This window comes from Pangasianodon hypophthalmus, chromosome 29 (genome assembly GCF_027358585.1).
Source record: "Pangasianodon hypophthalmus isolate fPanHyp1 chromosome 29, fPanHyp1.pri, whole genome shotgun sequence".
Lineage (NCBI taxonomy): Eukaryota > Metazoa > Chordata > Actinopteri > Siluriformes > Pangasiidae > Pangasianodon > Pangasianodon hypophthalmus.
In genome coordinates this window covers 13,569,385-13,586,238 of record NC_069738.1, presented here as the reverse complement: position 1 = coordinate 13,586,238, position 16,854 = coordinate 13,569,385, and the positions used below count along the sequence as shown (strand labels likewise).

Here is a 16,854-nt window from a genome sequence, read left to right as displayed (position 1 = left end):
CCATTCCTAGGGCTCTTCACTAAACGGTCCCTCGGCGCTCGACTAAACCATTCAATGTATGCGAGACCCAAGAAAAACATGAGACATTTAATAGAGACAGAGAAAAAAAGAAAATAATAGAAATGGCTGAAGGTTAAAAAGGATGACTCATGCTCTTTTTTTTTTTTTTTTTTTGCATCCAGCTTACAGTCCTTATCTGAGTCATACACACATTAATGGAGGTGCATTGTCATGGCAATTCTATATGACTGACAGAGGGGGCGTGGCTTTCTTCACAAGGCAGGTGCTGTCAGTGTGGGTGGGTGTGTGTGTGTGTGTGTGTGTGTGTGTGTCTGTGAGAGAGAGAGAGAGAGAGAGAGAGAGAGAGAAATAGAGAGGCTGCTGTTGTTTAATGCACATTTCATTGTAGTACTGAAAGAAAGGGGGGAAGGGTTTTCAGGTTTGGAGGCTTAGGTGATGAGGGCCGACGAATGGGAGGATGGAGGGATTGAGAAGAAGGGGAGGAATTAAAGGGAGGGGGGAACCCACTGGGCTCGTCTTTGAAAGGTCACAGAGGTCAGTCTACTGTCATGCTAATAACAGGATTTGGAAGGAGACTCTACAGGGGTGCGTGCCTAAACCCCCCACACTATATATATATATATATGTGTGTGTGTGTGTGTGTATGTATGCATGTGTATATATATATCATCCATTTATTACCAATGCACTAAAAATAATACCTGTGCTGAGAACATAAACCAGGAGTAGACTGTGCTTTATTTCAATCCCGGTTCAATCAAATTGTGTTGGATCGATCCAGCAAAAACTATCCTGCCCTGGAACAATATCCAAATCGTTACCAGCCTCATTAAGGAGCTATGAATCATAGTGTTAGCCGACATCCCAACTGCATGAACAGTTGGGTTTCATCTGTAATCCCCCTGCAGCCTCTTCTGTTCTGCTTCCCTGACCACACACACCCTGAATCACACGAGGCTGACAGCATCTGCTAGTTCCATGTGTGTAAATCGCGTACTGAAGTTAAATCACGCATGCCGTGCTTCCTTCATGTCTCAGTTGTGACTGTCTGACATTCTCCGCTTTCCTTTTGTGACAATTACATTTTCCCAAATCTAATTGCGAACGGAAGAAGACGAGGCCTCCTGGTCTTTACTGATGCCTCATGACCTACTGGATTGCCCAGCTGATGGTAGCTGGGAGGAGAGTAGTCCTAATAAAGCCTTGTTATTAATGCAGTGAACCCTCTATGACCTTTCTCCACTACGGGACCCTCAGTATTCGTCTGAACGGCAAGGAAAGGCATATTCCTGTTGCTAATCCAGACTCGGATATAAGCAGTGAGAAGGAAGCAAGGGCTGATCTGAGGCAGAGCATAAGGCTGGGAAGATTGAATTCTTCTGGGGGAGGCAGTTTGAAGGTTTTTTGCGTTCGCAGGTTGCTCATTATTGCGCGGATCGAGCAGATGGCCCGAGCAAGTTAGCTAATCAACAACTTCAGAGAGAGCACCACAATCATGGATGCTTCTCAAGGATTACGCCCCTCCTACATCTCTTAATTAGGGTCTGCTCAGTTGGCAAAGACGTCCAGGGCCCCACAGCACAAAGCACCGTCCGCGCAAATTGTGTGTACTCATAATGCAACTCTAATATTTAACACTAAAAAAAAAAAAAAAGCTCTGGAATAATAAACTTCACAATACAGTTTGAGGAGCTTTTACGTTTTAGGGCTGTAATGACCAATTCGCTGTCCAGCCTGTAACAATGTTATGAGCAGATACTCACCCCTGGCAGTGTCTTCTGCTCGTGTAACGCATTTTGGGCTTTCAGTGCGGACTCTCTGGCACAGTACGTCAAGAACGCACATCCTGTCAGAGGCAAGGGGGAAAAAAAATGATGAATTGATTGCACATCATCACGGCCATTAACTGAAATGGCACGATAAATAGAGCAGGGACCTGGAGAACAACAGAGCGCCGAAGCTCTTCACAAACGTAAAAATCATACAGTACAATCTTTCAACTACAACTACACTCGTTTTCTTGTCTCGATTGTGGGTATGTAATTCTCAGAAATATTGATTCAGTCGTTCTTGAACATTATAAAAGAAAAAAAATGTACTGAAACAGATAATATTATTTATATATAAAAATATAAAAAGTATAAAAACAATAAATAGATCGGTTATAAAAATAACCATTATTAGATTTCATAACTCAAACAACTACCGTCTGGAGACATCCCTCACTACCGAGGTCCTGCTTATCTGTCTCTCGCGTCTCCTTGCGCGCGTCCGCTCGATACGGCAGTGTCACATTAGGCTGAATTACCTTTGTGCATGCCCGTGTACTTGTCCTTGATCACGGTCAGCTCGTAGATCTTGCCAAACTGCTCAAAGATAGGCTTGAGGTCCTTCTCCTCCAGATTGCGAGGGATCTGGCCGATGAAGAGCTTGATGGCGTCCGGCTCCTTCATTGGGGACAGCGGCGACTCTGCGACTCTGCTTCTTCTTCTTCTTTTACGAGGTCCGGCGCTTCCCAAAGCTTCCCTTTGAAAAGCCTGTGGAGGAAGAAGAGAGAGAAAGGAACATACAGATTATGAAGAAGTGAGAAATCAAACCTCATGCATACTGACTCGAGCAGCTGATCCGTCAGGGTGACAATAAACACACAGCAAAAACACGATCACAAACACAAACACAACACAAATGTCATCATGAAAATGCACTTTTCAGCAGAGCTCTGCGGGTATGAAGGGAATTATAGTGCAGTTTGATCTGGAAACTGATGTGTTAAAGAGCAGCGGCGTTAGAAATGTAGGGCAGGAGCTGTGCGCCCCGACGCTTCTTTGTTTAATCCGCCATAGATGCATATAGGCGTGTGTGTGTGTGTGTGTGTGTGTGTGTGTGTGTGTTGTTCTTTGTCATGAGCGCGAGCGCACGCTGACTGAGAACCATAACGCAACACGTTTCTACATTAAAACACAAAACGGGCTTTTAGGAGGAAATCCACTGATGGAAAACGTGCTGTCGTCTTCAGTGCTCATCTTTTAGGAGAAGTGCAAATACACCGTTATCTCTCTCTCTCTCTCTCTCTCTCTCTCTCTGTTGTTAATCCTGATGTTTGTTTGTTTGTTTGTTTGTTTGCTTTCTCGCACGCGCGCTGTTGCGTCTTTAACGCGCCTTGGCACAAAGCAGCGACATGCAGACAAACAGAAATGTGTGCATCACCTCTACTCCGTCCTGATCGCGTCTTTCCACACTTTCACTCCTGAGAGAAGGCTTTGGCAGGCTGATAATCCACCCACACTGAGATGCTCAGTGTCCTGATCCCTAACACGAAGCCTCACAAAAAAAAAACAAACCCAAAAAAAAAAAAAAAAAAGAGAAAGCAAAACCAAACAAACCCAGATCCGTGTAATGGCGGAGAAGTCGGACAGATTGGAGGCTACTCAGTGTCTGGGCTCTGAATCTGTGTAGCCCTTTGCTTTGACGTCGTAAGCCGGTGTCTCCCCCTGTCCGTGTCCAGACCTCCCCCTGGGTGTAGGAAAGCGGGATGACTGCTCAAGGGAGCGTCGACATTTTCCCAACCGCAAAAATAAATAAAAAAAATAAAAACCACACCACACCACGCACACGATACGTCAGACATTTACGCTATATTTAGCATTTATGACTCTAAACTGCAAATGCAATACATTTAAATCTGCTTACAAGCTGACAACAGACTACAGTGGAAAAAAACAGAATGTGTCAGCAGTCGGATTTAAGAGAACGTATTACGTGCACATAAAAATATTAGATTTCGAAATCAATACTTGACTTCATTGCTTATACTTTATAATATACTTTAATTTATAAATTAAGTTTCTAATTACTAGAGTGAATTATGTAGAGTGAGCGTGATCCATACACGTAGAATTAACGTAATCCAATTACACTATAAAATCTCATGAGAATGTTAGCACTGATGGAATAATCAATAATTAATAAGAAATAATTATAGTATTAAATTAACCTCGTTAACTCGTGTGAAATGATAGGGAAGCAGCGACCCGGGGTTGATCCTGAGAGTTTTGGTGAAAGTGGAGTGTTTGATTTTATTCAGAGCTTTAAAAATACATGATTTACGAAAACAAATTGTCTTAGTGTAGCTCATTTCATTTCCACGGAACCGATGTACGCATCTGAATTAAATAAATTCAATTAGCTTTACGTTTCTTCAGTGTACAGTGATGTTCAGTGAAAAACGTTTGTTGAGTTTACTTCAGTCGAATGTGCACGTCGTTTCCACGTGAACGAATTAACTGAGTTACATTAATGCAATTGGTTTTCATAAATCCAACATATTTTTATCACATATTTTCAAAGTTGTGGAATAAAAATAAACTCTGCGCATACTAAAACTAATACCTTCAGTGCAAACATCCTCATGAGATTTTATAATGTAACTGGATCATGTTAATATTATACGATAACATTTACTCAGTAGAATTCAACTATTAGATTAGTGTTTAAATTAAATTTAGTACACTGAAAAAAGCTCACTAAATTTACATAATTCAAATGTGTAAATGTGTCAGTTCCACATGATTGAATTGAGTTACATTAAGACAATTTGTTTTCATACGTCCAACATGATTTGTTCGTTTATTTCCAAAACCATGAATAAAAATCAAACTCCACAGTCTGACCTGAGCTGAGGATCGAACCCAAGTCACTGACGTTCTCCCACAGCCACATTACCACTGCACATGTCCTAATCGCAATTTCATTTAATTCTATAGTCATAGTTCCCATCAGTGCAAACATTTCATAATGTAAGTGGTTTACATTCATACTATGTGAATTGATCAGGCTCACTCTACAAAATTCAACCTAGTAACTAGAAACATGTTTAAATTAAGCTTAGTATAAGCAATGAAATCATGTTTCAATAAGAAACGTAAGTTTTTTTAAATCTAAACTATATGTAATATATTCTCTTAAATCTGACTGTCCATGTTTTTCAGTGTATAAGCAATGAAGAATCAGGTTTTGATAAGAACGTAATATTTTTAATGTACATTATACATAATAATTTCTCTTAAATGACTAATCATATATTCCTACACAACCCTTAAGGTTAATATTTACCAAATATTTAGGCGATCTATTTATTATATTTGTTAAACTGACATGCTCAGGAAAGCAATCTTTGGGAACAATACTGGACCTGTTCGTTTAGTGTGTGTGAGAGGAGTTTAGAGACGGTGCCTGACTTCAGGACGCTAATCCGCCTTTTGTTCTCGCAGGGATCTGGCCGCGGTGCTGAAACTCCGCCGCGATCACGATTTCCGTGACTCAAAGCACCCCCCGGTGTGTGTGTGTGTGTGTGTGTGAGTGTGTGAGTGTGTGAGTGTGTGAGTGTGTGTTCCAGCTTTATCACCATCCAGTCTCTCGGCTTAAAAAAAATCACCCAGGACAGGAAAAACATCAGCCACACTGCTAATACTGAAAATCAACAACAAGCCGACACACACACACACACACACACACACACACACACACTCACTCACAACGCAAACATCGCGTGCTTTGTGTATTATTACCGGGCTGTGCGCTTCTCCTCCTCCTCCTCCTCCTCCTTCTTCTCCTTCTCAGACAAAAAGAGATGAACGGTGTGGATTTACAGGAATGTCTTCTTTCATGTGGCCATCTGCTTCATGCTCCTAAAATCCCATCCACATCCCAGTGTGCACACTGAAGGTTCCTCACCTCCTGACCCGAGCTTCAATCCGCACACGTCAGAAAGCCAGGATCCGCTCAATACACAATGACACAAGCTTCATCAGACCTGGTTAAGAGCACAGAAATGACCCTGGCGTCATGCCTAACGACACCTGGCGGTTCTACACGTAATCACAGACAAAGAAGAATGACTAGAGTAATAAAAAAAAAACACAAGCCACAGGCTTACTGATAGTTTACATTTAAATCAACACAAACGAGTTCACAAGACAGATGTACAATACAAACAAATCAGAAAAAAACCCACAAGGTCTTTCGTGTATGGTATGGTACTCCTCTGGATCCTTATAGGAGATGTATCAGCAAGCAAACACACACACACACACACACACACACACACACACACACACGCTTCATGTTGGAAAAGTAAATACCATAAAACACAACACACACACAGAACATCCAGGATTCTGAATCGACTCAAAACGCTCCGAAAGACAACATGCAATGTGCCGGATTCCTCAAAACACAAACACTTAGGCCATATTACAATCCTCAAGGACACTTCAGCCCTTTATAAACACCTCCATCTTTCCTACAAACCAAGAAACCAAAATGGATGATTCTAATTGTTCAGTAAAAACCACTTTCAGTGTATTTTTTTTTAAAAGAGGAAAAAGAAGACTGTTCCTCAAAAGGTCCATCAAAATGGCTGCACAACATCGGAATTTGCATGTTTTCCGATCAGAGAAGGGACATTTGATCCCTGTGGAGTGAAAACAGTGTATACAGGCACCACACACACACACACACACACACACACACACACACACACAGATCAGAACAAATAAATGCAGACTAGAGAACTGAGTGGTCTCTTAATATCTCCCATATCTCTGATATAAGCTTTATTGTAGAATATATAATGCAATATAGCACCAGGTCCTCTCTGCTTTTCTCACCAGGGCCACATTCAAATCGCAGCCAGTCTTTATTCCAGCACAATTACTAACCTCATAAATCCTGTCAGGTGCGCGCACACACACACACACACACACACACACACACACACACACACACACACACACACACACACACACACACACAATGGCAATCTGAGAGGCAAATCTGATCTGAGTGGAGTGTGAATGCCGTCTAATGGACATTACAAAGCTCTGCTAAAACTACAACTTTTCTACATTTATAAAGCATGTTTAGTGAAAGTACTGATTACCTCGCATTACAAGCAGGTGAACACTGAGCGCTCTCGAAGCCACTCTGTTGCCAGGCAGACCAAATTCTTCCTGATAGGGAGTGTCCATGGGCACAGCTGGAATTGATACAGAAAAGGAAAAGACGTGCTTGAGAAAAGGGACATTGCGTATCACTAAGAAAATCTATCACATGTTGGGCTCATTTCAATTCAACACAAAACAAAACAAAAAAAGAATCTGGTAAGAACCTTTTGAGCTTTTCTTAAAAATCAGGTCTCTTATGAACCTTTAAGAGTTCCCCTGGTGAAACAACCCTAATATCCACTAAAAGATCTTCCGGGATGAGTGTAGTGTGTGTAGAAAAAGAAGAGTTTATTTTTTGTTTGTTCAAAATGCTCATTACACAATTTGGACCCCAGTGGAAAGAAGTACATAGATTTTTTTCACTCTCAAACACATACTGAGTTCCACTGCCTTAATATTCAAATCCCTGCGCTCAATCCGTTCTCAGTAACACGAACTAATCTGTACATTATATCGAATATGATGTGTGATTATAATGCTCTGCAGCATCTCTGCTCTCAGTGTCTGTACACTGTCCAGTGGTCACTGGGAAGGCGTGGTTCCTCACTGCTGATTGGTTCAACCCGGCCTACCTCTGCCCAATCAGAGATGCTAATTTGAAAAATGAAGGAAAGGATCATGTGAGAATTTTCTAAAAATGTACAAATTCATATACGAGCATCAGGATTGGGATTCTGTAGGAGACGACAAAAAACGTGTGGAAGCAGGTGGTTTTTATTCTCGTGATATGAAGCTCAGAGTACAAAGAAAGACCATGTTCATTAACACGGGAGCGTATTGAAGATGGTGCGTTTACTGCGTTCATTCATTTACTCACTCATCTTCAGTAAATGCTTTATCCTGGTCAGGCTCACTGTGGTTGAAATAACTTATTTGTTTATATTTACATTCCAGATTTATTCCCCTTTGCTGTTATAATGAGCTCCACTCTTCTGGGAAGCTTTCCACTAGATGTTGGAGCGTGGCTGTGGGGATTTGTGTTCATTCAGCTACAAGAGCATTAGTGAGGTCAGGCGCTGATGTTGGTGAGGAGGTCTGGGGTTCAGTCGGTGTTCCAGTTCATCCCAAAGGTGTTCAGTGGGGTTGAGGTCAGGGCTCTGTGCAGGACACTCGAGTTCTTCCACTCCAACCTTCACACACCATGTCTTCATGGAGCTCTCTTTGTGCACAGGGGCATTGTCACGCTGGAACAGGTTTGAGCCTCTTAGTTCCAGTGAAGGGAAACTGTAATGCTACAGCATACAAAGACATTCTATACAATTGTGTGTTTCAAACTTTGTGGCAACAGGTTGGAGAAGAAACACATATGGATGTGATGGTCAGATTCACTAATACTTTTGGCCATAAAGTGTTTCTGTAGTTAAGAAGCTGAGTTTGTGTTAACTAGCACACAAATAACGTTCATGTGCGCCCAGTAACAAATAACCGCAAAAACCAAAGACTACGGAGTAAGAGCTAAGATTGAAGCACTGGTTTAAGTACCAACCATCTACGACTAAACTATGGAAATATATAAATATTGAATGAATGGTGTTGAAAGTTCTCTAGGCACAAAAGAAAAGCTTTAATGTTAACTGTTATAGGAAAATAATCCACAATGTGGTGGTGTGATGCCACATGACCTCTCGAAAGTGGATTATTTTCCTATAACAGCACAACACAGTGTTTTACTCCTCTTACACCACAGTGACATAGTGCCAGAGTTTTATTTATTGATGAAGGACATGTCATACTCTTAACCATTTACAATTTAAATTAATGTGGAATGTCCTTGATACAGGTTACGGGTTCCTGTTCTCACTTACACTACAGCAGCTATAAAGTCGTTCCTTCACCAGCATCTCTTTTCTGCTTTCTGCTTTCTTTCTTTTTCTTGAAATTAAACAACACCTTCTGACCAATCAGTTTCGAGAATTCAACAGCGATATGGCGTAAAGTTTCGAACTATAACTGGTACAAATAATCATTACAATAAACCGGCCAGTCACGCTCTCACAAACGCATGATAATTCAGTCTGGCTCAGTCAAGACCAACGTCTCCGTCTCTAACTCACAAGTAGATAAGACGCTTGCTTGAAATGATGAAAATTATGTGCCACACTGTACAAGTTTAAATACATTTTATTTAAGCACAATCAGAATGGGCCCTTCTGATTTAATTTACAGAGCAAAACAAAAATGTCCCAAAACAAAAAATATAATCTGTCCATAAATAAGTTTATTTTTGGTATTATTTTTGGCAAGTAAATGGTGCATTAACTATAAAACCAAGCACTAGGTGACAACTAGCACACATTTTCACGTTTTCTAGGTTCTATAATCGTAAGCAAGAGAGTGAAAACAACAGCCTTCATCTCTGACAAAGACGTCAAGACACCGAGAAAAATAAATACAAAAAAAAAATAAATAAAAATAAATTTTTTTTTTTAAAAAAGCAGCTTGTGGGTTGTAGAAGGTTTCATTAAGAAAGAAACGCTCTCAGTCAGCTGGTGCACTCACCATGCCAGGGCTCTAGTCCATCACCTGTACCGTCTAACACACAGGCTGGTCCTGACAACGTCTCTGCATTTGCACTACACTGTGTCCCATTGATTGTTTTTTGTTTGTTTCCAGTAGTACTGCAACATGAAACCCTCATCATTACATCACTCTCTTTCCACAGCGTGATAGGAAAATTTTCAATGCTGTTTGTGTGCACTTTTATTCACTGGCTTCTGTTCCATCAGCACTTAGACTGGATCTGAGGAGTACTCTGTCCACTCCACGGGCCATGTCCAGAGTCTTCAGTAGTGAATATGACCGGACACTCATCTCTGCACAGATAAATCCGTCTCATGTCTTGTGTAAATTCTGTGTTTACACTCCAACAGGTAATTTGTTACTAAGGCAACAGGTCATTCTGGACAAAAAACAAAAAAGAAAAGAAATTTTTTATTCAGGTGTTACAATAGCTACAAATGCTTGCTGTAAGAAATCTAATTTATCACACAAGAATTTAAACATTTGCTCAGAGGTCAACTACATCATTTTGGATTTTCATGGGAAATAATTCAGTTTATGGAATTACTCAACAATCACATAAAACTTTTCACAAACTTTTTTTTTTTTTCATCACAACAAAGACAATCTTGACGACCTGGACCAGGTTTTAAGCTGTTTTATTGCTGTGGCTATGTGATTTCAATCATCATAGAGATTTTAGACGATAATAAAGACACGCTGCCATTTCCTTCCCATCTTTAATTTTCTAGTCATGCCTCAACTCTGGTGCAAAAACATATTTTCACATTTCGTCACCCTACTTTTCTCCCTAATCTGATCTTCTGCCACCTCCCCCCTATCATACACCAGATTCCAACCAGGGACGGTGAAGGCTAATTTCCTTTACATCTTTTCAAACTGCTGCTCATGCTGCATCATGGGGCACTGCAACACACTCGGAGGAAAGTGCTATCTGCCCTCTTCTGCATACATCAGCTCACAGATGCCCATGATTGTCTAGTGACACTGTGATTGACGGTGGAGAGAGAATAACGACACCCGCCCACCCAGAGAGCACAGCCAATTTCATAGATCATAATACTTTGTTATAAAGAATGACGTGTTTAAAGGTAACCTTTATTGTTCTGTACATAATATCAGACTTCTATTTTTGGGATTGAATGAAGCTAGGGCAGCATAATATTTAGGACGCCCCTTCAATGGCACCATGTAACTTACAACAGCCTGTGTACATGACATCCGTGTACTCACTCGCTTATTATCTTGGATGAAGAATTAGCTCTTGTATCAAAGTAAGAGCTGAGTAAAGCAACTGAGGAAAATTTGCAAAATATTCTGTTTCAGTGTGGTTATCGCCCTCATCGACGTTAGTCTTCAGATTTACAAACTGTTTCATCCACCATTTTTTGTGGCTTGAAAAGGAAACTGCATCAGCTTCCAAAGCCTTCTGGTAAATTTAGATCCTGAAGTTTAGTCATGTTGGTCCTCAGGCCTTCAACATCTGATCTAACAAACATTACATAAGCCGAGCTTATTGGAGTTACAGTAGCAACAGGGATACTTCCAAGGGGAAAAGATGAGGCAAAGTCGACAAGGTCTTAAAAGCAGTACTGGAACGTAGCCATGAGCCAATCTAAAACAAGCAGACAGCTGCCATACTGAAATTCATTTTGCTATTGTTCATTATCCAAATCAGTAACACTAAATGGAGAACCACTGTATGAACCACTGTCAGACACGGCCCTTTCCTCAGTGCAGAGTTAACCACTGTAACAACACGTAGCATGATACATAACCTGTCAGTTACTGCTCCATTAACAACCTTAATTTAAACATGGAGAACAGTTAAAAAAAAATTAATGAAAACTCAGAGTTTTCATCATTTCTACTTCACTCATAATTCTCCCAGGTATTAGTGGCATGAGCTCTTATGGACTTTTGGATAGTTCACAAATCACAAACAGGAAGTATAGTAATTTAATGAAAATGTTTTTTAAGGAAAAGGGAAAGAAAAGGAGTGTGCCAGTGTTTCTTGAGAGTTCCATGACCCCTTAATAGCAGTTTTACAATCAAGGCTGTTGAGTTTAATTAGGTGGGATTTTCTGATGCAAACATCGTCAAACCCAACCTTGAAGAGAAGTCCGGCTTCAATTCAGTTCAATTCAATTTTATTTGTATAGCGCTGTTAACAATGGACATTGTCACAAAGCAGCTTTACAGAAATAAATACATTCAAGATATAAATTTTAAATATATGAATTTATCCCTAATGAGCGAGTCAGAGGCGACGGTGGTGAGGAAAAACTCCCTGAGATGAAACCTTGAGAGGAACCAGACTCAAAAGGGAACCCATCCTCATCTGGGTGCAACAGATAGTGCCATTATAAATAAATCCCTTCTATAATTGTGTACTATACGGACAAATAGTGCAATTGTGCAACCAGGAAATTGATTACAGTTTCCACATGAAGTCTGTTTGTTCCACTGTTCACTGATGGAGACCTGAGGGCAAAACTGTTCATGGCAATCGTAGTCCTTAGCCCTGAATTGCAGCTTTACACAGAGCCAAAGGTAGAGAATAAAGTTAGATACAAGGCAGGACAGAGAACATAAAATGGATCACTGAAAGTTTAATTCAGTCTTTTAGCCTCAGCGCTGCATGAGTACAAGCCGAGCACTGAAGTATCCACACGGGCCTCCCTTTCACCTTGTGTTTTAGCTATCTGCTAGCTACTCTAGATTTTATTTACACCGCTTGTGTAATACTGAGACAACATGATCAGATAATGACATCCTCATAGACAAAAATACCCGGCCACGTTCCAAACAGCACACTTCCAAACAAACTATTACATCAGCATATCAGTGGTGTTAATACTACGTAAGCATAATATTTTTGGAGCACAACCTACATTACGAAATCTTCACGAGTTGATCGCAATAGCATTTTTCCACCAGAGAGGGCAGCCAAGTCCCGTAAATCTTACACCTAGTAGCTTTCATTCATTCATTTATTTATAACTATGTTGCCATACTTAAGTTGTACTGCAGAATACAGTCTCCTGAATCACTTGTGGTTCTGTCCATCTTTTGAGCTCCAGCAGAATCACATCTATAAGCTTTGAGCAGTTTTCACAGCCCAAAAACAGAATTCCTCAAATAAATGCTGCTATGACACGCTTTTTGTGTAAAAACTGATGTGCTTAGCAAATTCCCCTCTATTCATTTTAAACTTTTAGTTATTTTTTCACTGTTTTCACTCTTAGAAAGGGTTTTTAAAGGGTTTCTAGCTTCCAAAAATGCTACACATTAAACTACACATAAAGCTAGACATATTTACTAATTTACTTAAAATTATCTTTTTTTCCTAGAAACAAATGCTCGAAATATGCAAATCTGCCATTTAACAAGCTTAATAATTTTCTATGTGTTTAAACATAATGTAATAAACAGAAATATTAGCTGAATTTGCCTATATGAAAGATATTTTTACTGGCTACAACACAGTTTTTTGTAGTGTAGAGAAATCATGTGACCAATCAAATTTTATTGCACCAAAATGTTTTCGGGTTTTATGGCTCAAAAACATTCACAGTTTATGGAGATCTGCTCGAGTCGTTAATTAGATAACATTAAGTAGGGTTTGAAAACCTGGTATGTTTTGCCCCATATCTTGTAATTCTCTTAACCTTTGAAAGTTAAACAGTTATAAATAAATAAATAAAAAAGGTAGCTAAACATTGCCACTGTTTTTATAATATGGCACTCAAAAACAATGTAGGAATATTCCTCCTTCCAGCACAGCCTTTTGTACTCGACTCAGACTCAAGCCTCGTGTCCAACTCTTTCATTTTAGTCACTGCGTTCTGTACTCCTAATAAAGGTTTCCATTAGTTTAACAGTCTAATCTCTATGAAATCACCACCTCACGCAGCTGGCAGATAATGCTGACCCGGTCACCCTTGGTACATGGCCATTACATTGTTTCTTGAGGAATCAGAATCGGTCCTACTTAAAGCTCTGCCTCAAACGCCATGTACAGTATTTCAATATAAAATATATTCCGATTTAAAAACACACTCCAAAATTAATAGTATCACCAAGTCCCTGAGCTGCTTCCTAATGCTTCCAGAAATGATAAAGAAACCACAATCAGAATCACTCTGCAGGATTTGTGCCTTTTTTTTTTTTTTAAATAAATAAATATGTACAGTTGAGAAAGTGGCGAAAAGGAGAAGACTTACTTTAACCATTTTTTTTTCCAAAACAAACAAACAAACTGCTGAACTTTGCTAAAAATCACAAAAATAGCCTAATCACATGGCCACACCAAAAAGCGTAAATATTGTTTTGAGATTTTTTTTAAAAGCTGTCTTCAGTATGAGCACTGATCACTGTGGGGAATAACTCGACTTCTGCCTGAGTATGAAGTAGGACGTTCTGAAAATGTTTGAGCAAACGACCAAAAAATAAACATCAGACTCAGCATTTCGGTTTCTCCTCCCTATTTACCATTACGGCTGTAAACTCGTGTTCAGTAAACGTTTCGGTATATTTTCATGCCGTTGTTCTGCCGAGTCAGAAGAACTTGATATTGTTGAGGAACTAGCAGAGGTAGACTGCTAGAAAAAAAAAAATTGCCCATTTTTATTGCTGAACTCCTACGCTAACGCAGTGTGAGAGGATAGCGAACAAGATGTACGCGCAAAATAGCACATGCAGTCATTTTCGTAGGAATATGACTCCAAGTAGCACTTCAAAATACTCAGCCCTTACAGTTAGAGCGATATTTGTAATATTTATTTACAAATTAAATGAATAAAACAAATGAGATTGAGAATCGCTCTCATATCTCCTTTTGTAAATCAAGCGACCCCGACCCCTGGTTTAGAACTCCTGTGTTAACTAAATAGATAACTGACCGAAACGTTATTAGGGTTTTTATTTGTTTGTTTGTTTGTTTGTTTATTTGTTGTAGCCTTTCAACAGTCAGGACACGACTGTTTTCACAACTGGAAATTTTCAATCTCTGATTTTTCCACAAGTAGGCCTGCTTTCATTTATGTGTACATACAGACTGCAAAGTTTTAACTGCGACATCATCTGTAAACAACATAAACGGAAAAATACCAACCAAATTCATAAAAAATTAGTGAAAAAGACTTAAAATCTTAAAGCTGACAAAACCAAATGAGTGGAAATTTTTGCTTGGCCAAGAATCACCCTGAACAAAATACTCCAAAAATACCTCAATACCTCGCTGTATTTAAAATGAAATTTAATTTGTTCATAAAAGTATCAAAGATTAGTTTGAGTGCGGGAAATTTTTTTTTACCTTTATTTCTACCAGGAATCTGAAAAGTCACAAAACAATGAGGATAAAACTACATATAGACTTTTTTTTTTTAAAAATATTTTGCATTTATTATTTAACATTATATAACACGTGCTCTACATGTTCATCCTTTCGCTGTATTCATTCTCACAGCCGCTGCATGTTTTTGCGACTTTTTCGAACAACCCCGTAGATTTTCAAACTCAAAACTCTGAATTCTCAGAAAAACTGTATGGTTTAATTAGGATTCTAGCAGTGAGCCATTTCAAGACATCGACTGTGGAGCTGCGACTCCAACATTTCAATTGCTTTTTGCTGAATTGAGTTAACGATTACTGATGTTAAAATCCCCTCACCTAACACATTTTTGGGAATTTTCAAAAGTAATCCCCAGGCCATTACAAAGTTTACCATCATGGATTTATCACCAGTTTATATTACAGAGCTCTCCACTTTTTTTTTTCCCCCTCTCTACATTATATTTTTACTATATATATACACCATATTGCTAGTTATATAGCAATATTGTAAAGGTCTTCACTAAACACCCAAGATTATTCAGAATTGGGTTTGACGTGTGTTAAAATTCAAGGCCACGTTTAGAGCCAGAAGATGCAGTGAGTGCAGATACTCTGCTAATGAACTGTTTGTTTGTTTTATTCAACTATTAGGTAGCAAAAATGGTCCTTAAGGGCTCTCAAAGGTCCATAGGTTCCTAAAATAAATCCCATTTGACTTGACTGAAAGTGTTGTACTTCGTGAGAGCACGCGATTTTGCACAGCATGTACCTCGCCCTGGTACACTTTGTGATCGTGGTTTGGAGGCTGAAGTTATTTGGTAGTGTGTTCATAACCATTTTGTTTAACAATTTTATAAGGTAGTCTTTAAACACTTTTGCATCCCTGGTTCTTAAGACTGCCATTAAAAATGATTCTGTCAATAACTCGAGAGTGGTGCATTTTTCATCTGAATGGCTGTTTACATTTAATAATTATGCAGAACTTTGGATAAATCTGTGCATCAGAAGAGTAGACTGCCAAAGACAACCATTAATATTGTTTTTTTTTTTTTTAAAAAAAAAAAAAACCTTTTTAAGTTACACTTCCAGCATGCTATCTCAGTGAAAATTACCTAAATAATCCAAGTTCAAATCTAGAAAAAGCTTTAAGGTTTAAAATAAAAATTAAATTCATTTTAGCACAAATAGTTTACTTTAATTCTTGACGTCTTTTCATTCCATCAGCTTTAAATAAAGCTAATAAGAGAGAAGCAGCGCTACTAAAATCATAAACAAAATTAGGTTTCATGCTGGAGCTCATGAGAAATTTTTTTCAATTTATCTGGGCTTTTTTTTTTTAATTCTAAATGAAACACTATCATTTTTAGCTGCACAAGTCACGTTTACGAGCATGGATGTATAGTTTTATGATTTACAATTCAAGAAATTCAAATTCAAGAAAATTACTGCAGGCTGGTATGAAATTAGTTCCAAAAAAATGTATGTAAACGAGAGAAAGCAGTCTGTGATGTAGATCGAAGATGAAATGACTCGGACACACCATGGTTGAGAAACAGTGCACTCTCCCATGGAGTTTTTATTTTTTCAAACACTTTTATTTAAGTCAGTACAGTGATGACTCTTGAGGAACTGGAGGGGGGAAAAATGTGGATTCAGGCCTCACAACAGAATAACTTCTTCTCTTCAGCATCTTCAGTCAGTGCAGAAAACTTGATAATTCCTTTAACTTCCCTCCTCCCAACCCACCCACCCAAATCTCACACACACACACACACACTCTCTCTCTCTCTCTCTCTCAGCTCTCTTAGTATTTCCAGAACTCTCCATGGAAGGCGATCCCAAAACTTGAACGGCGGAAGGTAACGCACTCAAACGATGACATTGACATGGAACACGTGTCAAATCTCAAAAGATTTAGCTTGACACTCAGTGGATTACAGTTTCCCCGTTACTCAAGTAGAAATTAGTCTAC

At 39.2% G+C, this 16,854-nt stretch overlaps 1 protein-coding gene across 7 annotated transcripts in view; it reads right to left on the bottom strand.

Annotated features, from left to right (window-relative positions):
* celf3a (cugbp, Elav-like family member 3a) overlaps positions 1 to 16,854 on the bottom strand; it is a 41,217-nt gene that overhangs the window by 23,734 nt on the left and 629 nt on the right. For 4 of the 7 annotated variants that reach the window (XM_053231272.1, XM_053231271.1, XM_034301556.2 and 1 more), the window contains exons 1-3: positions 3,229 to 3,398; positions 2,330 to 2,558; positions 1,785 to 1,867 (exon numbers count right to left, since the gene is read on the bottom strand). In XM_053231272.1, the coding sequence (XP_053087247.1) occupies positions 1,785 to 1,867; positions 2,330 to 2,474 (228 nt within the window). In that variant the 5' untranslated portion in view covers positions 2,475 to 2,558; positions 3,229 to 3,398. The other 3 variants (XM_034301555.2, XM_053231273.1, XM_034301558.2) reach the window with 3 other exon arrangements.